The sequence below is a fragment of the Stegodyphus dumicola genome, chromosome 6, assembly GCF_044657685.1.
Source record: "Stegodyphus dumicola isolate Sdum_Otavi_A_Nest chromosome 6, ASM4465768v1".
NCBI classification, from domain to species: domain Eukaryota; kingdom Metazoa; phylum Arthropoda; class Arachnida; order Araneae; family Eresidae; genus Stegodyphus; species Stegodyphus dumicola.
In genome coordinates, this window is record NC_140773.1 from 182,259,060 (window position 1) to 182,281,913 (window position 22,854).

Here is a 22,854-nt window from a genome sequence, read left to right on the forward strand (position 1 = left end):
AATTGGTGGCAGCGGTGGGATCGTAAAAACCCAATAGACAAACAAAGATGTGATCGTTTTGGAGAACCGTCCCGGTTCTTATCTTCATTCAAAATCAGCCGATTCTAGCAGTGGAAAAGAATTCTTTCGCAGTAAAGTTTGGAGAGTTTAACCAGCAGCTGAAAGGGATCATCGATGAGAAGCGTTCAGGAAGAATCAACTACTACAAAGACTAGTTCCGGAAGTGCCTGGGAAAGAGTGTGAAGTAAAATTCTCCCTCGGGTGTAAAGACAAGACATAAGAAGTCCAGACAAGAGTGAAGTGTTGTGAATTCGCGTTTGGTGTTTACCACCCTCTGTGCAGTGAAAGTGTTTTCGGTGTTTAGTGAAAGAAGAATCGCCCAGTCGACTATTGTTCAATTGGTTTCCTTCTTCGGTCATTGAATCGCGTGTGCAAATAGAAAAGGAGGGAAAGAAGAGCTGTTATTTTTTTTTTGTCTGCAATGGGTAAGTTGATATGGCATTATCTTTTTAAAGAGGCATTTTAATGGAGTTTGTCTTTTGTGTATCGAAATTACATGTTTAAATGGTTACTCGTAAATGTTTTGTTTTTGATGAGTAGAGAATTTTATAATAGTATTTTCAACCTTTAGAAAGCACACATCAGTTGTAAATTGAGTCAATAAGTATTGCTCTTTGTGACTAATATTCTTTTGCCAATAAGTATTTAGCAATTTTTTTTATATACTGCATTAAGTATGGTTATGAGTTAAGCTGCAACAGATTATTTAAGAAATGCTTAATTTACTTTAATTTTTTTCCTATGTTGCTAATGGTACATATTTTATGTCATACATACCATAAATTGCATTGCTATGTTGTTTTACTGTAGTATTTCTGGATAGTGTGAAACTTTCAGAGTAGACAAACTGGTACCTTTAGTTTTATTTTATTGTATCATTTAAAATTTTGTCACTGGCAAAATGTCATATCTTGGCAAGGGTAGAAAGCAAGACCTCATAAATCTGTCTGTAGAATTAGGTCTAGAAGTTCCCCCAAATGCAAAAATACAAGATCTTAAAAACCTCATTGTACAGAGTCCTCAGTATGACGAAAAATTCGTCGAGGCAACACTAGAGTCGATTATCGAAGCGCGAATCGAACAACATAGACTCGAAGAAGCCGAAGAGCGTAAACTTGAAAGGGAAAGGGAGAGAGAACGTCTAAGGTTGACAAACGCCAATAATGGCAGAGAAAATTCTCAAAATAATATTCCAAGATCTATGAGAGAGTTGCAAAATTTAGTGCAGAGATATAATCCCAAATCATCGGATATTTCGTTTTACTTAGCGATGTTTGAGCGTCAGGCTCGCAAAGCGAAGGTAGAGGAAGGAGACTGGGTGTCACATTTGATGGCTCTATTGCCAATGGACATTGTTTCTATTATTCTACGAGAGCCGGAACAGGAGCTAGATAATTACTCCTACGTAAAGAAAATTCTTTTGCAGCGGTTTAAGTTGAACCCAGAGGCGTTCCGCGTCAAATTTGTTCAACACCAGCGTCGTGCGGGTAGATAAAGATTTTGATTTTGAGTTAAAAAACTATCTAGATGAATGGTTAAACGGAGTAGACGTACGAGATTTCGATGCGCTAAAAGACTTAATGTTTACGGATCAAATTAAACGTCGAGTAAACAGCGAAATTCGCGAACACTTCATGGATGAGTGGCCGAGTATAATATCTTCTGCTGAACTAGTGAAGAAATTAGACGAATATGAAGCAGTACGAAAGTCCGTAAAAAAAACAACAGGTTTTACTAAAAATACCGAACAGGATTCAAATATTAACGAAAGGAAAAAAAGAGAATTTTCAGATCGAGTACGTCACCATGATAATGTTTCGAAAGAAAAAACTGCGGAGAAATGGAAGTCAAGTGTTTTCGAACAACGGAGAATACCTAGATGTTATGAATGTAATTCAGATAGTCATCTCCGACCTCAGTGTCCTCGGTTAAAAAGACAAGAGGCCGCTGAAGCTGTAAACAAACTAGGCACTTCAGAATCTCCAGATACATGGCTAGCTCCCTATATGAGTATAGCGAGAGTAAATAATCGAGAAATGCCTGTACTCCGAGATACTGGCTCCACTATCGATCTGATCGGATGGGACCAAGTAACACATCAGATACTTCTAGGAGAGACAGTGTGGGTTAAGCAGCCGCTAGATTTACATCCCTGGTGTTTACCCTTGGCTCGAATTGAATTAGAGGGAGAGGACTTTGGGAAAGTCATTACTAAAGCCGCAGTGATTAGCTCCGACCTGAATCAAGAATGTTATCTGCTGGGAAATCGAACTGCCCGATTGATAGAACAGAATAAAATGCAGTTCCATAAAATCAATGCTGTTATGACTCGCAGTCAAATGAAAGCTTGCAGCAGGAAAGAAAATTTCCCTAGCCAAAGTCCAGAGAACAAAGAAGTTGAGCGCCCAGCGGGGCGAATGAATGACGAGGAGGAGGGTGAAATTTTCCCCGTCCAGTCAGCTAATGTCCGAGGCAAAGAAAGGGTGAAGTGTCCTCACCGTTCGAAGAACAGGTCAAGAAATGGACAAATCAAGATAACAAAAGCGGTCATTAACCCACGAAGTGCATGGACTTCTTTAGATTTACGAAGAAAGCGAAACATTTCTAAGAAAAAAGCGCTGGTCCGTAAGGACGAATTTTTGTCTGGAATCCCGGAAGAAAGAACTCGGAAAGAAAGAAGTGCAGGAAGACCCCCGGAGCGTTTCCATTCACGATGTGCTGTTCGGAAATCTGAAACTGAACATCGAAATCGAACAGATCACTGGCAAAGTAGTTTTCAAGATAGAAACACAAAATATTTAGCCATAAGTGGGAAACTCACAGACATAATGAAAGCTCATAGGTGCGAAAACGCACCAAATAAATTGAGATTTTATCTGAATTAGGTACCAATAGGAGCCGACAACTTGTTTTGAGTACAATAATTTTTTGTTTGTTTTGTTTATTGTAGTACTTTGTATTTGTATATTGAATGTTGATCCTTTTAGAATTACTTAGGATTTATTGTGTTCCTTAGCTTTATAGTACAGTAGCAGCCTTGCAACTTTGAGGTTGTTTATCACCCAGGGAGGCTAAAGTAATGTCGATGGGCTGAGTCATCTAGAGAAACACTCTGTGCTAGGGTATGAGTGTTCTCGTTCGGTTATTGACATGTATTTTTATACATTTTTTTATAAATATTATACCAGACTAATATACAGCTTGTTTTGTTTCCTGTTAAGCATATTGTAATCTGTGTGTATATATATATATATATGTGTGATTCTGATTTTAAATATTCCATTAATTCTCGCCTCTAAAGTTAATGCCTTATTGACTTATATGTGAACTTTTCAATAGTGACATTACTAGTACTGTTATTAATCAACGTAGCTGTGTTCCTGTAAAGGTGTGTTTGAAAATGTTATCGAGAGAACAGTTTATTTCGGGTCATTTTTAAATTAGTGAAATGCTGAGGAGAACTTTCCTCTTTGTTTCAACTCGAGAGAAGTTCTTCCGAAGGGGGAAGGAATCTATAGCTGTAACGTCGTCAGCTATTTTCCCACGGGCTCCCACGAAGTCTGGGAAAAAGAGACTTCAAATGGGCGCCAGATGACCACCCTGATGACACTTACGAATTCTAGAGGTCGAACGTGACCCCCAACAAAGTGCGGAAAGCATATTGTTTTTACGAAAGGAGAAAACTTTCATACAAGTTCTCACGGGTTGTGGAGTGTCCATTGTGTGTATGCGATAGACTGTCGCCAACTGCCTGTTTCTCGAAATAATTTAGCTAGACCTTCCAAAAAGACGTTCTGAATTTTCCCACGGAAAATTTCAGTTTCTCAGGCTGTCAAGACAGTATCTGAGAACAAATCAGCGCCTGTTAACCAATGGAGAGATGCTCCGAAAAAGACGTTTAGCAAATCACTGCAGCAGACGCACAAGACACGCCCAGAAAACCTGGACATAAAAACAGTGAGTGAAAATAATTAGAGAGATTTTAGTCTGCAGAATACGCAGTCGTTGCGTAGAGAAGAGAGAGCCTTTCTCTTGTATTTTACGGCTCTTCCCGAGTCGCTGGTAAGCTTTAGAGAGCCCCTTTCTCTCTTGTGTATTTTACGGCTCGTCCCGAGTCGCTACTAAGCTCTGTCAAGAGCGGAAAAAGAAACCCTCAAAGAACTTTTCTCCGGACCCTCAAAGACTTTCCTCAAGGACTTTTCTCCGCTACCTCTGTTTGAACTCAAGTGATTATCGTTTCCTATTGTAAACGAAATACTTTGCTAAGCAAACTACTTTGTTATGATAAGCAGTTGAACTTACCTTAAAATTCAATTTGTGAAATTTAACACTTACCTTTATTCACGCTACCAATAATAAAAACCTGACGGTTCAAAAATCGCTACAATATAAAAAGGTAGCATTATAATTGCTCAATATGTTCCTCTTTATGTTCAACAATACACTGTAATCGCAGAACCGTATTTTACACAGTCGAACAGAGTGAATGCCGAAATATCAAGAACATGGAGCTAATTGCTGTCCTTCAGATCTGGCAGAAATGCTTTTGTTTCACAGTAGATTTTGTTCTTCAGGAAACTCCACAACTAAAAGTTGCAGTGGGAGATATCTGGCAAATAAAGAGGCCATGCTGTTGAAAAATGCCAGCTGATCACCTGTTCGTCTGTGAAATGCTGTCCTAGCAATTGCTGGTACTTTTCCGTTTGGCCGGCGCAAGCGATAAAGTCACCAATAATGATACAACTGACGCCAAACGGAATATCCTCCATGGTAACCTTTTACGCCTAATTTTCAAAACAAGTGAAAGCCATGTTTTATCAGATTGATTATTTCTTTCAATACTGGTATACAATTACATAGAATTTTTACCACATAGTTCAATTTTATGCCCTAAGGCCACTCATGATAATTAAGTCAATTAAGATGCAATCACACCGCTTACCCTAGCCGAAAATATAGAAAAGGCAAAGTCGAGGATTAAATTCATCAATTCTAATTAGAATGCATTAGCGAAGTAAAGAACTGCAGTTTTACATAATTTCTGAGTAAGCTATTCGTACGAATTGAAATAATTCTTGCGTTTAAACTTCCCAATTCCAAATTAAGATTTAACTTGAAATTAATGTAGATAATTACTCAGAGAATTAGATTTTTATATCGTTGTTTACGTGAAATGAGATCACTTGGGGTCCCCGTGATATGAATCGGCGAATCAGGATGTTGAACCATGAAAGCATAGTAAATTCTTAAATTAATGTCTTTTTACAAATTTATTGTCTTTATTTATTGGCTTTTTACAAAATTTTAAACGATATTAAAATGTCTATGCCTTCAAAATAAAAAAATTCTTAGAACTAACATTTTTTAATATTTTTTATGTGTATATTGTATGTTGTCGCCAATAAAGTCTGCTTGGCGAGATTTGCGCCGGCGAAACGGAAAAGTACCCAATTGCTTTACACAACGATCAATGTGAGGAGGTGCACCGACCTGCATAAAAATGATGTCTTGAAGGCATCCTTACTGTTGAAATTGTGAGATTACAAAATCCCTCAGCATATCACGATGTTGTTGTAGAATAGGTTTGGATTTCATTTGCAGTTATCTCTTCAAAAAAATGCGGTCTAGTAGTAGAGGTAGCTATAGAGCCACAAGGGTTGTTCCTGAATAATCTGAGGATTTCCACTGTCTAAACAGTTGTGTGTGTTAACCTACCCTTTGAGATAAAAGTCAGCCCACAGAATGTTTCGTGGCCAAATGAGTCATGCACCATTCGAGCAAGAAACTAAAGTGCAAAAGTTTTACGAACCTTTAAGTCCGTATCCTACATTAGGTGCAGAGGCTTGATTTTGTATTGATAAAAATCCTTCGTAAGATATTTTGTACAGTTGAATACAACACATCCAATATTCAGCAAACAACTGGTACACTCACATTATCATGCGATGACTGACTGCTGGCTTCAGTGACTGTGGTAGCCACATTTTTGTCACTAAAAGATTGAATTTGTTTTTATTCTCTACCTAGAAGAATGCAAAGTTGTCTAGTTGTTTCATATTTTTTTATCATTTTGCGTAGAGCACGGGGAGGCATTGTCTTTTATACCTTTGTATCTGCTTAATATGCTGGAATTCTTTTACAGCTGCATAGGAGTTCTGCTGGTTCTAGAACAATTTTACCAGAAGTTCTTTTTTCTTGTAACATAAGCATGTTGTGCACAATCCAAAGAATTATGTTAAAGCAATTAAATACCATTTATGTTATAGCGCAACCTACCAGTGGATTTTAGTTTTTTTTTTTTTTTTTTTTGTTAATTAAATGTCAAGTGTATCATTTGAACTATACGTAGTTCAAATTTAGAGCCTTTGAAATGGGAAACTTATTTCTTGCTAACCCTGCATTTCCTTATTATTACACAGAATAGTGTTGCACAAAAGCATATATTACCCACCTACGTTATAATTTTAAGTAGAATTTAGATTAGAAACATTGTACACTTTTGTTTGTATATTGGATTTCAAAAGTATTAGGTGTACAAATAAGTTTTGAGAGATTTACATAAGATGGCATTACTAGTATTAAATGTTATCATCAGACAATCTTGTAACTATATTCATGTTAAGGTGCCAGCATTTCCGTCTAAAAATCAGTCCGTTTCATTTTGCTGAAGTGTAAACAACAAATTTTCTTTGTGCTCAACCCATGTAAACCTTTGTACCAACAAAACAAAAGTTGCGGGAAGTGGTTCTTTTTTGTTTTTATTTGAAGAAAAGTACAGGTGATGGATATCAATTGCTGTATGAAGCATATGGGGAACATGTGACCAGTAAAGTTTTTAGACCCTGAGTTGTTTTATTGGACCAAGATTCATGCCAAACTTAAGAGGAGCCAAATCTTGAGAGTGACTCAGCAAGTGATTTCAAAGTGTCTCACGGAAATGGGTATGGTGCAAAAACAAGGAAATTGGGTTCCGTGTCAACTCAAGCTAAGAGACGCCAAACAGCATTTTTTTCATGTGCGAACAACTGATTGAAAGGAAAGATCAAATCGTGATGGGGGGACAAAAAATGAATCTACTATGACAACCCAAAGCACAGAAAATCGTGCGGTAAGCCCGGCCATGCATCAAACTTCAACGGCCAAACCGAATATTCATTTCAAGAAGCTAATGCCGTGCATCTCCTGGGATCAGCTCAGAGTGATCTATTATGAGCTACTCCAGCCTTACAACACCATCAGTGCAGAATGTTACAAACAACAGTTGAGGCAACTGAGCCAAGCATCGAAGCTCAGACATCCCCAGTATGCCAAAAGACATGACAAAGTGATCTTTCAGCACAACGATGCTCTCCCACATTCCACAAAAGTCGCCAAGGAAACTTGAGAGGCACATCAATGGGATGTGCTACCCCACCCGCTGTATTCCCCAGACATTGCTCCTTCTGACGTCCACTTGTTCCAGTCAATGACTCATGGCTCGGCCGAGCAGTACTTTATATTAAAAAGGCCAAAATTGGGTCGGTTCTTGTATTGCCTCAAAAGATGAGGAATTTTTTAAACGCGGAATCCGTATGCTACCTGAAAAATGGGGGAAAGTCATAGCTAACAATGGGCAATACTTTGAATAAAATACATTCTTCCAATTTCTCTGAATAAAGCTTCAAAATATTTAAAAAAAAAAAAAAAAAAAAAAAACCTCCTTTCAAAACTTATTTGTACACCCAATAATTTTTACAGTACATTTCAGTCAACAAATTAAGAAAAATGAAAAGATTCTATATAACTGAAGAATGCAAAATACAAGAGTAGTCCATTAAAAATAAGTAAATATGTATATTAAAATCTGCTGTAGACTTTCACCTTTTGAGCTTCAAGTCAAAATGTGTGCTTCAGTGTAGTCATGGCTTCCAGTGTTTGTTGATTTAAAGGAATCATCTTTTTCTCTGTCATCTAGCTTGATTTTGTTAGGTTGTTTCATTAATGTCTCTTTGGGAATAGTTTGAGTTATTTTATTTCTTTAGGCAAGAAGTTTGTTTAGGCAAGGTGTTGAATGTTGATTAAAATTACATAAATAAATTTAATCAACATTCTTGTAATATCCAAAACTGTGGTATACCGAGCTCATAACCAGGCTGTGCTCAATTTTACTAAAGGAATTACAGTAAGACCCCGCTTAACGCTGTTTCGGTTTAGCGCTCTTTTATTTCAACCCGGGGATTCCACGAAATCGCTCGCAGCATACGGGGATTCCCCGAAATATTATGCAGCGATAGGTTTCAAATACATATCCGAAAGAGTGTACTTGTATTTCTTGTTTGGTGTGGTATTGTACAGACATATTTTGAAGGGGTAAATGTGGAAGATGTTGAAGAAATAATTCAAGAAGCAGCGGCTAGTCTTTATAATGATGAGCTCAAGGAATTAACTGAACAAGAAGAAAACAAAAATGTTGACAGCAGTGATTCAGAAGAAGAGCAAAAAGAACTTTCGATGGCATTTGTAAAAAGGAGTTTGTCTACCATAACTGAAATAATGGATCAATTCATTGAAAATGATCCGAATTTTGACAGGAGCTCAAAAGTAAGGCGTGGTGTTAGAGATGCTCTATCCGTTTATGAAGAACTTTTAAGAGAACAACGCAAAAGAAAACAAACAACATTAGATGCTTTTGTCACAAAAAGGCAGAACACTGAAAACGCGGAAGGCTAACTAAATATGACTGACTTAGAATTTTATTTGTTTTTTTTTTAAGAATATTCGTTTTGTTATTTATATTTTGTTTTTATTTTTGCAAGAAATAATAATGTGGTATTAATTTGGGCTTTAAGAAATAAATGTTTGGTTTTATTTTTATTAAAAAAACATACTTTTTAAATTTAATACCTAACCAATTTCCTAGCCATCTTCCCCTAACCCCAATATTTACATGTAAAGATAGCCTCGTTTAGCGCTGTTTCACATTACGCTCTACTTTGATGGAACGTATCCCCCGCGTTAAGCGGGGTCTTAGTGTATTTAATTCTGCTCCCTAATACAAGGGTAATCCAGAAATTAAGTTATATTTAGCAACTTACACACACACACACAACCCCACCCAAAAAAAGGAAATAATCATTTGGCATTAACTTTTATTAAATGATGAACAGCAGTGGTCAGTCTATTTTTTGACAAAGTACCACTATTGTTTAGGCATTTAATCATAGTGGGACACAAGTGTTTGGATGCCCTCATCAAAAAACAATACCACCTGCAATCATAACCATTGGTTAACAACAGATCTGACCTCGTCATCATCCGGAACTGCTTGCCAGCAAGAAAGGACTTCGGGTGCTTGAAAAGATGGAAAGTCACTTGGTGTGAGATCCAGGCGGTAGGAAGCTCAAAGCTTCCCATCGCAACTTTGTAAGGCATTGTTATGTTTAATGCAGTGTGGGTGGTCATGCATGAGCAAAATTACATTCCAAAGCATGCCGCAGTATTTATTCTATTTTGTTTCATGCTGTTTTGTAATCATCTCACAAAACATACTGTGTTGCCTGTTTGTCCGCATGCTGTGAAATCCACCAGCCATGTCGATTCCCAAACACTGTACAGATCAATTTATGAAACGTGATTAGTGGCTTGGCTTTCATCTGTAATGACGATGACACATACTTCCATTCCATTGATTGCAGTTTGAATTCGCGGGGTTACATTACACACCCAGGTCTCGTCACACAATGCAGCTTAAGGAGATATCACCCTAGGAAGTCTAGAGCACTGCCCTAAACATTTCAATCTGTACTGCTCTGTCAGATTGTGAGGTACCCACCAAGCACAGTTTTCAGAATTTCAATTTTTTGGACACAATCTCATGCGTAAGTGACCTGAAAATCTGAGGAAATTCCAGAAAAAGTGTCATTATGGTGAAACATCTCTGTTTTCCATAATCTTCACATTAACTGCTGCAATCAAATCATCATCAATCAGAAATGGATGCCCACTTCGTTAGTTATCATGAACATTTTCACGTCCCTTACTGAGTTGCCGCACCCACCATGGAACTGCTCATAGAATTGGGTCCATATACTTTAAAAATTTGTCTGTGAATTTCACAAGCTTTGATGTTCATTGCTTTGAGAAATCAGATGACCAACCATATCTCACAGGAAAGAAAAAGGTCTGATGTTTAAATGTTTTCAGAAGTTGACTTGAATTGACTTATTCAGATATTTAACTGAAATATGCTTCAGATATTCACCTTAATATTTTTCAGTTGTTTTTATTATGTGCTAATTATTCACACCCTAATTTTTTTTCCAAACTTTAGACTGTTTATTCAAGAGTTGCAAGGGTCTGCACCAAAGATAAAGGTGGACCACATAAGTTTCGAAATAGGTGGACTTCATTTTTAAAAGCCAGACTGAATTGCTCTATTCCTGGAGAGTTTCCATTCTATTTTAATGAAATTCGTAAGTATTTTAACATATAGTTTTTTTCCTTTCTTTATATATATTATTGTTTACAATAAAGCCTTGCTTAATCAAATTTAACTGAATTGATTAAATTAAATGATGCATAGTCATTGAGCCCAGTAAATCGGCAGTTTTCAATTTTGGGTACTTTTCCCATTTTACCGGCGCAAACGATAAAGTCGCTTGGGGAAAACTGAATATAATCACTTGGGAAAATGAAACACTTGGGGAAAATCTGAATGAATGGCATCGAAAATTAAGAGCATCATATATGTATGTTTCTTCTTAAAAAAAGGGGGTCCACATTTTGCGGGTAAAAATTAATAAATGTAGTTTGAAATTATAGGTTCATGTTATACACCAGAATATGTGATAATTGTTGTTTCATTAATAAGTATGCTATATGTCTGTTGTGCATTTACTTTAATTTCTTTCATTTTTGTATTTGTTACCCTACTGTACTGTTGTTCACATAATGTTGTAAACATTTTTGCTTTACTTAATGGTTTTATTTTATTTGTTATAAGTGCTATACATTTATTTATGTATCTCTGCCCTCCTCAGTGTACTACATTGTTGCTTTCACTTTCCTAGATTAATTTGTTTATATTTTAATGTTATTTTACAAGTATACACTATTGATTATATATTTACAATTTTATCCAGAGTCTACAACAAATGTAGTGACTGGAAAATACAGTGGCAAAGAAGCTCAGTTGATATATGCTGTGTTTACTACCCCACCGTAAGTACTCATACACTAATTGTCTTAATTCAGATAAGCATGCTTCTATTAAATAGGTCTATGACAGTCATTTCCTTACATGTGCCTGTAATAATAGGGTAATGTATGAATATTAAATTACAGTTGCTATTAACTGGTAAAGAAACATACCACTGTAAATTTTAAAACTAAGCAAACAAGCAACAGTGGATTAACATAGATTTTGAATAGAAATCAACTTTTTTTTTTCTACCTCCTGCTAGCCTATAAATCCTGCAGCTCCTGTAGGCCAACAAATACTGGCAACCCTCAAAACTAATTGAGTTTTATATTTATGTCAACCTAAATTTGTTAAATTTCTTAATGTTAAATTTCATGGGTGTTATATTATGCAGTAATGCTCCAAAATAAAATGCGTGCTCAGTAAAATCCCAAGTAGCTATCATTCAGCTGACTGGAAAGCTCAAATAATGGAATATTTTAAAATTTTAGAAATTTCTTTTATGTAAAAATGAACAAATGAAAGACTTGTAAAGGTATTGGTAAAATGTGTGTATAATTACTAATTAGAAAAAGCAAAACTGTCCACAGTGTGATTTAGTGGCAGTAATGGATATCCATGACATCATGATACATATATAAGATTGTCATCTTGATTTTATGCAGATCCAACTGCTATTTATCTGTTTTACCCTTGCATTAAAAACAAAACAATGAGTTTTAAGTAAACTATCACTTTTGATTGATCATTTGTAACTAAAATCAAATTTTTTTATAAACTTAATGGGTCATTGCTAATTAAAAAAATATTCATATTTTCTTATTCTCTCCTCTTGTGTGAAGTTTAATATTTTTGACCATATATAATGTAATGCTATATATGAGCGTGTTGCAACTCTCCTTGCCAATAATCATCGGTCTCATGGTTAACGCAGTACACCCAACACAGATTAGAACCAAAATGCTGTTAAAAACATCAAAGAAATTTTCAATTTATCAAATCAAAATTTCAGTATTGTTCTATTGCCATTTATAAAGTTCATCAAATCCTTTGCAAATCGTAACTTTTTCCTGCAGCAATAGAATTACTTTATGTTACCATGTTTTTCCTTAACATGTTGCGATAATATGCAGTCATCAATGAAATGTCTTGCATTGCCTTCAACACTACAAACATTACAAAGACTGTTATTTTGCAAATTAAATCTTGTACCCATGTCCAGTAATTACTTGATTGTAATCAAAATCGCATATCATTCTCATATTTTTAGAAACTTCAAAATTGAACAAATAATCCTTCCTTTTTCCTGAAATGTTCCATTTCTGTTTTCAGTGATCATAATAGACATCCTTCATTTTATCAGTAACAATTATTTTTTATGCCTGGATATAGATTACATCCCCAACAATATCCACAGCAGGCTGTTTAGCCAGTATGTCAGCCCTCTCATTGCCTATAACACCAATTATGGGCTTTCAGCCATTTCATTTTCACTTCATGTATTATCTTTACTTTTACAAGGAGATCTTTTATATATGAGACCAAAGTAAAATGTTAGCATCTGGTAGTGCTTCCAAACCAGTTAATGAGTCTGTACATACATATATATATATAATAATAATAGTAGTAGGTAGAAACATTGCAGCGATCTTGTTAAAAAGTTACCAGGAGCTGTAGTTCCACGAAATATTTCAACGCTGTATTACTAAAATATAAACTAAGAAGAAATTTTTTGTCTGGAAAAAACTGAAAACACTGACAAAATTAATGTTGGAAGGCATGCTAATGCACTAAAAAAATTAATCTGACCGTTGTGATATGTGAAAAGTTAACACACATAAAAATAGATTGACGGAAAAAAAAATATATATATAAGAAAAGTTAATACATATAATAAAATATATGGACTGAAAAAATGCCAATACATAAAATGCAAAAATTAAAATGAAAACATAAATTGCAACAAAACAAAAATACAATAATTACATAGCGGAAAATGGTAAATTAACAAACTCGTACCCTCAATTGGCTTTTCAATGAAAAAAAACTGAGTGTCGAACTAGGTTAAATGCCATTACGTGTTTCGCCGAAACAGACCATTAAAGCTCTTATTTAATGCGAAATTTTTTTTTTATAAAAAAACATGAATATTCCCAAATAAATCTTTTTTGGAGCTTCACTGCTCTGTTCCTTTTTCCCAACGCGTCCGCTGAAAAACACATTAGGGTATTAAAAGTAATTGCAACTCCGAGCAATGTAAAATTAAAATCAAAATAAAATAAATAGTGGTCTGCTATTAATCAAAAAATTACAACAACGTACGGGCTGGTCCTGTATAGCTTAAAGAAGATAGAACTTTTATAAAGAGAATGATGCTATAATCAAATAAAAAAGCAATTAAATTTGCAAGAAAACAAACGTTGCAGGGTCTTATTTGGACAAAAAAAAAAAAAAAAAAAAAAAAAAAACACGGACAATAGAAACGAAAAAACTGACCTGAGAGGTGCCGTCCTTTGCATCCGAAAAATTTTTAGAAAAGGGTGCAAAACCCCTCCATGTCCAACCAACCTTCCTTCTCGTCGTGTGACGTAGGTGGGCGAAACAAGAAAATCTGCATAGGCCAATGGACTGAGATTGTAGTTTGGTGGGAATTCCTGTCCCCTCTTTTTTTATAGAGGGTGTGACAAACGAGAAAAGACACAGAAAGAACTCAAAATGGCGTCAGTCAAGTTGTTAGAAGAACAAAACTGCTAAAAATAAGTGAAAATGGCTAATTCAGCTAAAATTACTCATTTTTGGCCACAAAATAAAGAGTAAATTGGAAAAAAGTCATTTGTTAATAAAAGTCGTCATTCTTCAAGCTAGATGGCGGTCAAGCTACTATGAAAAATGCAAAGGCCCGATTTGTTAATAATAGTAGAGTTTGGCCTTCTAAGTAATTTAAAACTATTAAATAATGGTATTAAAGTATAGTGTCAAAATCTTTGGAGGAAAGAAAATGTATTTAGGAGAATAATCTGTACATTTATACAATTTTTACATTAGATTATCTGAATCAGCTATCCACTTTATATCGTCCCATTGGGCTTTAAGCATAAAATTTCATTATCCAAAACAAATTATCTAAAAATTGGTAAGGCTAATGCCAGCTTTTTTTAATGTATTTTTAATTATTTTATGAGGAATTTGGTTATTTTTCAAAATTGTGACGAAGTATAGTACAGTAAGACCACGCTTAATGCTGTTTCGTTTAGCGCTGTTTCGGTTTAGCGCTCTTTTATTTCAACCCGGGGATTCTCCGAAATTGTGCGCAGCGCTAGGTTTCCAAATAACATATCCGAAACAGTGTAGTTGTGTTTCTTGCTTTGTGGACGCATTTTTATCATTTGAAACATTTGTTGACATTATTGTAAGTTTAAATTTGTATAATACTATAACGATTAATACAGTGACAAATATTATGATCTTTAGTTTTTATCATGGGTGATAATAAAAAACAAGAAAAGAAAGCAACCAGAAAAAGCATTTCACTGGAAACTCAAATGCAAGTGATTAGAAGATTAGATTCTGGTGAACGTCAATCTCAAATTAGTGCTGCATTGATTTTGGCAACTTCAACAATAAGGACAATTCTTAAGAATAAAGAAAAAATACTGTCATCGGCAACTGCAACTACGTCAAGCTCTGCAACTAGAATTACCTGTTCTAGAAATAACATCATAGAGGAAATGGGAAAACGACTGTCTATATGGATTGACGACGAAATTGAACGCAATATGCCATTAAGCCAATCTATCATAATGCCTTCTTGACAAAAAGGCAGAAAATTGGAAACCCAGAATAGACTGAATGATCTGACTGAGAATTTTATTTGTTTTTAAATGTATATGCGTTTATATTGTTTTTATTTTTGTAAGAAATAAATGTTTGATTTTATTTTTATTAGAAAAAACATTATTAAATTTAATGCCTAACCATTTTTTATCCGTCTTCCCCTAACCCCATTATTTACATGTTAAGATAGCCTCGCTTAGCGCTGTTTCGCATTACGCTCTACTTCGATGGAACGTATCCCCCGCGTTAAACAGAGTCTTACTGTATTTCTTCTTGTAAGTGTTCTGTAGTATTACATATTCTTTTTATTCTAAGTAGCTGTGAAAAAATTGTGTTAATGATGATTCTTTTGAAAATATTAGAATTCCAGTTTTTTAACTTTAGTGTAGAAAAAGTGAATTCTCTCCTCTTGTCGTAGATTTTAATAAAATTGTAATCAATAATATTTAGGTCAAGGTATACTACATTATTTTGAGCTGTATTTGTATTATTTAGTTTTAAGCAAGTTGGGTAGATATTAGCAGCTTCTATTTTGTTATGGTTGTTAAAGGCTATGATATCATCAATGTAACGATATATGTGTTGGTAAAATTTATGTTCTTCTTTGTTTAGTGAACGGACAAAGGTCAATTCTTTTGTGAAAAGGAATAATTCACACACAGCGCTCGAAAAATTCCCCCCCCCATTGGGATGTTCTTCTTTGTTTAGTGAACGGACAAAGGTCAATTCTTTTGTGAAAAGGAATAATTCACACACAGCGCTCGAAAAATTCCCCCCCCATTGGGATTCCTTAAATTTGTTTGAAGATGCTATTGTTAAAGACAATAAAATTATTATTGAAAATTTCATTGAAATGAATTTCAATGAAATTATTATTGAAAAGCACGCTCGAAAGATAAAGTTGCCATTTTTCGTTATCAATTATTGTCGAAATCTGTAGAATTATATCTGGTAGAGCAAGTAAGCTGGTATAGATTTCTTCAAGTGGTAAGGTAGTATAAAGGTTCTTGAAATCATAGCATTGTATATGGTCTGTTTGAGTGAATTAATTGTCTTAATCACGAGTTCATTACTTGAAATCATCCAGTTGCAATGCAGATCCTGAAAATCATAGTTATTAATCAAGTCACGTATTAAATGAAGTTTTTTTGCAAAAAGATAATCTATTTCTTTAAGATAACTTTTGGTACTATTGGCTATGAACCTGAATTTAATAGGAGACTTATGAAATTTTGGAAGCGCATAGAGATTAGCAAATCTGTTATTATAGTTCCGGGGATGTATCTTAAGTCTTTTATGTAGTGCGTTAAATTTATTGATAAGAATTTTGGTGTTGGTAGTAATTTTTTTGGTAAGTGCCATTACTATTTAGTTCTTTGTGCAGAAGGTCGAAGTAAAACCTTTTTCAAATAACTCTAAAATTGTTGCTAGCTTTGACAATTTTTGTAATGATAAAATTATCTTGTTGTTTTTTGATTAGATCATAGAGTCGTTTCTTATTGTGTAAAGAGTTGAAAGAAGGCGTCTTGAAAAGTAAATGTTGAAATTCTTTAATCAGTGCAGCTTTCCATTCAAGAAAAGTAGTAGTAGGTAAATTGGATTTATTACTAACTAAGATGATAAATTTATCAAGATCTTGATTGAATTGTTTGAGGCAAAAATGTTTATTGATACTGAAAGTAGGACGAAATTTGGTTCCAAGTTGTAAAAGGGCTCGCAATTCTAAATCTTCAATGATGTTAAGATCTCCTGTGGAAAGGATCGACATATTTTTGGTAAAGAGGTAGTTGGCAATTACACATGCTATTTTCTTGTATCTTGTGGTGGTTGATAACGAGTTGACCTAAGTTCTTTTCCAATTTAAAGCAGGGCTTAATTTGTAGTTGTTGGTCAGGAAGCAAGTGTTGATATTTTTTTAAAATGCTAGGTATTTTTAGTTGATCGTAAGAAGGGTGTTTGAATTGTACTGTATATATTAATATATGTTTTTACCATCATGTTTACATCAATCCATTTTAAGGGCAAATACAATAGCAACCACTTTGTCTGGAAAAAACAAATTGTAAGGTTCAAGTCTAATTTTACCGTAGTCTATTTCTATACCAAACAAGTAAACCACATATGCTGCACCGGTTCTATTGTCATAACCCAAACTGTCAGTAATATATCCAGTTCTCCTATGCAAACATGTGGTCTCTGATATACCACTGATTTTTCTTAATTCAGGATGTATACTGTTAATATTGTTAAAGGCAGAAAAACGTGTATTATATGCAGTAAAACCTCCATATGTAATAAAATCAACATTTTGTGAATGTAATTTAAATTTATTATAATAAAAAGAATAAAATATCAAAAGGAGCAGCATACTGGTCAATATGCAAATGACTTCCATTGAGACTGTTTTTAAAGCATCTGGTCAGAAGCAGCAGCCAGTGTTATTATATTGTATGAAATTTATTTCTGATTTTCTGCAGGTCTGTTGCCCTCGAACCCCAAGCTGCAGCATGGTATAATATAATGGGAGCAACAACTGTTTTGTAAATTAATCCAATAATGTTGCATTTCAGTGCTAATGGCTCAGATGAGAAATTTCTTGTACAGTACATCAGAATAGAGTTAGTTCTTTTATAAATATTATTAAAATGTTCTTCAAAATTCAGTTTACAATAATAATAATAAGAAGAAACCAAGATATTTAAGGTTTTCAACACATTTCATTTTAACACCTTCATGTTTTAGTTGTGGTGGTCTAGTTTTTTTTCCCCCCACCCTAAGAGTAAAACAAGAAATTATTGTTTTGCAAATTTAATCTTTTTTTTTTTTTTTTCTTTTTCAGTCCACATTTTTAGATCTTCTACAGTAATCTAAGAATCTTCTATCTTCTAAATGAAAACAATTTCTCTAATTTCTCCAGAGAGTTTTCTCAAATCAGTATAAAATGTCATCAGCATAACATAACATTCTTACACCATTTGAACCCTCTTTCCTGAACAGTCCATACATTATGGTGTTCCAGAACAGCAGAGCACTGCAGGAACAGTGTATGCATCCCTTATAAAGTCATCATACAGTGTTTCGAATTCACAAATTAATAACTTAATAGTGTAAAAAATTTTTAAAGCAGCATATCTTTTAAAATTCTTGATAAAGTGTTAAATACTACCATACATTTCTTTTTCCATCTTTTCTCAGTTTATGATATCAATGCTCAGTTTTACTAATAAGATGACCAACTCTTTTATTTTAGTGTTTTTATCAAACATCACTTTCTTCACATTTACACCACATAAAATTCAACAACAAAATCACAAAAACTAAAATGAGCATATGTTAAGAATTCCTAGTAGATTTTTTTTATATTCACTATTATTTCTTAAAATAATAGATAGCAATAACATTTAGTGGAAGCATCCTTTTATTTGAAAAGTGATGCTATAAAGTCATTAGGTTAATTTGAAGCAAGAGACATGAAAAATGAGCTATACCATTGCTGGGACTCGAACCTGGACCTCTCAGATACACGTCTAATGTGCTTCTTATTACACCACAAAGGCATTTTGGGAGAAGGGAGAAAATGCTGTATGTAACCGCCTCCCTTTTTAAAGTGTGACTGGGTATTAGGGCCAAATCCTAATTGGCAGCAATCGCCACGCCAGGACTTGAACCTGAACCTCTTAAATATGTGCCGAGTGTGCTACCATTACACCATGGAGGCATCCTGTAAGGAAGAAGAAAATACCTTATAATGTGACATAAAATTGATGATTTAAGGCTAATACATTTAATTGCTGCGTAATGAAAACTTGTCTTCATAATAACCTTATTCTTGATGCATTTAGAATAATTCCAAGAATATATTTAGTGCTTATAAATGTAATGTATTATTTTCAATCATATACTTATTTTAAATACTAAATTTGAGAAGTTTTGGATTATCTTATAATGAACTTTTTTATGAAAGTCTGTTGAGAGCTTCAAGTAAAGTATCATTCTGGTTTATCAGTTTTAGCTAAAGTCTAATATGTTATTCCCATTGATATAAAAAGTATCAAATTCTAAACTGAAAAGTTTTAAATTATAATTTAAGATAATTTTTTATTAAAAATCTTTATGGGCTTCAAGTAATGTACCATTTCTGGTTGTCCATTAAAGATTGCTATGGGGTTCATATAAAGTATCATTTCTAGTTTTACCGAGAATCTAATGAAAGTTTTATATGAATGTAGAAAGCTTGAAGAACAAACAGGAAATAGAAATTTTTGGAAGTTTCATATAAGAGATATCCTGGACAAAAAAAAAAAAAAAAAAAAAAATTCATCACCTGCAGTCAGACAGACATTGTAAAAATAATGTGCTGTGAGGAGTCTAGTTCATGTTTATTTACTGAAAACTCACTATCAAATTTTTGGATTGAAGATGTTACTTCTCTTACTTATGCATATAGGTAGGGAGGAGATAAAAATGGATAAAATTGGAGACATACTTTAAACAGCACAACCTGCAGAAGAGTATTTATAAAATTATTGGATCAAGATCAAGAAAAACTTAAAGGAACATGAAAGGTGACTTTTATTTGAAAATACAGCAATGCATTCTGAAAAATCAAGGCAAGCAGTTTAATATGCAATGTCCGTAACTTTAATCTCTTGATTTTCTAACTAAATAAACAGCAATCAGTTCTTTTAGACTTCTGCCAAAAGGATTGGTGCAAGTATGGTAGGATTCCATAATTGGATAAGAGGCTTTACTTTCATATGCTTAAGACCCTTCAAAAATGCACTGGATTTTATATCTGGAAATGTCACCCCCCTCCAAAAAAATCTTGTATAATAAATGTATGGTTTCTCTATTCAAGCTGATAAAAAATAAGTTCTTTTAAAAATCTTAGACCAGAAATTTCTTTTTCTATTCAGTTGGCTTTTCTGCTATGAATTGCATTTTTTGTTTATACTCAGTTATGTAGAATTTCACTTAAGTTGCATCTGCTATTTTCTTGAGCTTTCTGGATAATCAAACTTTTATTGTACTTTGAATTTGTATTACAGGCATTATATCTATAGTTTAATATGTTGTATAATATAGAATATTATATATGGATGAGAAAAATTACTTATGGATGCTGTGTTATAGCCTGTAATGTTTTTAATTATAACGTGTGTACTGGATATGCAATCATGACATGATAATATACTGTTTGCAGAAATAGCATCAGTGGCTCAGCTGTATGTGCCTTCAGTTTAGAAGATGTTCTTCATGCTTTTAATGGACCTTTTAAAGGTCAAGATGACATCAATTCCAATTGGCTTCCTGTAGCAAGTACCAAAGTACCTGAGCCTCGTCCTGGACAGGTATAATGTTGCTGCATTTTAATCAGTGTTTTTCTTTGTATATCTTGCTGATGATAGCAATGAAAATTGAGTTACTTTAAAATAATTAAGTACTACTTACTAAAACTATTAAAACTATTATGTGCATTAAGATTTTTTACATATAACTTGATATTTGACGTTTTTCAGTGTGTGAATGACTCAAGAACATTGCCAGAGGTGACAGTCAATTTCATTGAGGTTAATAGTCTAATGGACAGGGCTGTCCCATCATTCTGGAATCATCCTGTTGTTTTACACACAGTATTTCAGTAAGTTTTTTTTTTGGGGGGGGAAGTACTTTAATTTAAATTCTTGATAATTTGGGAAGTACTGAATTTTGTTATGATAATGTAATTATTAGTGCTCCCAATGTGAACCCAGGATCAATCTCAAGTTGCACAATCAACTGTGTTTTCATGATTTTGTCCTTTTATAATATAAATGAAATAAGTTTCTTTAATAAAATCCTCCATTAATGCATTTCTCTTTTGTATATACAGTACAAAGTCTGAATCCAAATGTCCAGTATCTGAAATAATTTCTAATATCCAGACTTCTGAAACTTATCAGTAATTTCTTTTTCTAACTCTAGGACTGAAAATTATAATACTGAAAAAGAAAAAGAAAAAAAAAAAAAAAAAAGGGATATTTTCGGAAACTAAACGCCCCTTTTTTTCTGTATTATAATTAAACTTTTATATCTCTTTTTTTTTTTTTTTCCCTGTATTATAATTTTTAGAAATGAAAATTATAGAAAAAAAGACATGTAAGTTATTTATCTCATGACAAACTATAATTTCTATATGTCTCTTTAAACATCTACTGTCTTGGGAATCACAATGTGGACTATGACAATATATTGATTAATATTAGCCATGACTGTGCATTCAAGCCTTGAATGGCTGTAGAGAAATGGATTAACATACTTATTTGGAGTGGGGTGATACTCATACTAGTTTTCTTTTGTTGACATAGCAGCAGGATAGGGAGAAAGAATTAGATTCCAAAGAACATCAGTTAATATAAAAATTGCTCTTTTTTTGACATACCGTCTGGAGAAAGAATTAGATTCCAAAGAACTGAAGTTAATGTAGCAAACTGTGCTGTTCCTTAACTTTCTCATTTGATGCAGCCTATTATTATTGCAGCTATCCAGCAGAAAAATTAAAGTTTTAATTTTCGATTACATTGAAAAGTGTTTTCTAATTTTGAAGTTGAAGCACAATCTGCAAACCTAAAGCCTATTTGGTACTTTTCCTTTCATAGCAGTCTTGGTGAGCGAAAAGGGCATTGACCCAATTCAGGCTTACGAAAGTTCAGTTTTAAAAATACGAGCAAACAACAGTTTTATATTGGTGTAGATTTTTAACTTTATAGAAGCGAAATTTTCCAATTAATGAAATTTTTGGAGAAATGTGAAGAGGCGATAATAGAAGATGATGATGAGAATCATGAAGAACACAAGATTTCCATTGCAACATCTTTTCCATAATTAACTAATGATTATCGAAATCAGTAGTATGGTTTTAAATCCAGAAAATTTTACCACCAATAGTGAAGAAAGTGACAAAGAGGTTTCTAAGAATTAAAAGATTTCGATTGACAGTTTAGTGGGAGTTCTCAGCATGGCAGTTATAGGACTTAAACAGTGAAATTGACAGCTGAACATGAAATTATGTCTATCTATAAAGTTAAAGAGAAAGTATTAGCCCCCCAAAAAACCAAAAAGCGTACATTGACAGAAATGGCTAATGAAACAAACAAACAAATTTAAAACTCTTTAGTGAATTTTGGTTTCTTTAAGATTATAATGCTTCATTATTTCATCAACAACTATTTCACATTTTAATTTTACCATTTTTGTATGTCATCTCACTAAAATCAAACTGATGATCCAAAATCCAGAAAATTTCAAAATCCGGAATCACTGTTCTGAGGAATCTGAATTTGTACTGCAGTTAATCAACCAAGCATTATTTGCATCATCTGGATTTGATTTCCTTGTATAAGAAGACTGAATTAAATTAATTTTACTGAATGTTAGTTATGAAAGTAAAGCAACATAATTTTGTTTTCATTGAAATATACACTGGTTATTCACCACAGTTTATTGTTTATATAAAATCTTTTTATACATTATTGTGTACTAAATACATATTTTGGGTTCTGTGTACTAAGCGACCAGTTCATATGCTGGTATTTCTGTAATTAAATGTAAAGTTATTTTAAGATTCAGAATCATTCACAAAGTGCTCCACAATCTGCATTCCAGATTTGTAGCACTCTGTTCACAATTAAAAGAAAAAAGGGAGAAAAATAAAGTTCATAAAACTCATGTAATGTAATATCCATATTATTAGAGCAAACTTTGAAATTAATTTTTTTTTTCAATTCTGTGCTTGTGTTAAT

General features: G+C 33.6%; 1 protein-coding gene across 9 annotated transcripts in view; it reads left to right on the forward strand.

Moving 5' to 3' along the window:
* LOC118201469 (semaphorin-1A-like) overlaps window positions 1–22,854 on the forward strand; it is a 407,500-nt gene that overhangs the window by 348,238 nt on the left and 36,408 nt on the right. For all 9 annotated transcript variants that reach the window (XM_085819221.1, XM_085819222.1, XM_085819220.1 and 6 more), the window contains 4 exons: window positions 10,370–10,511; window positions 11,181–11,259; window positions 20,277–20,424; window positions 20,593–20,714. In XM_085819221.1, coding sequence (XP_085675347.1) covers window positions 10,370–10,511; window positions 11,181–11,259; window positions 20,277–20,424; window positions 20,593–20,714 — 491 coding nt within the window. The remainder of the gene's footprint in view (window positions 1–10,369; window positions 10,512–11,180; window positions 11,260–20,276; window positions 20,425–20,592; window positions 20,715–22,854) is intronic.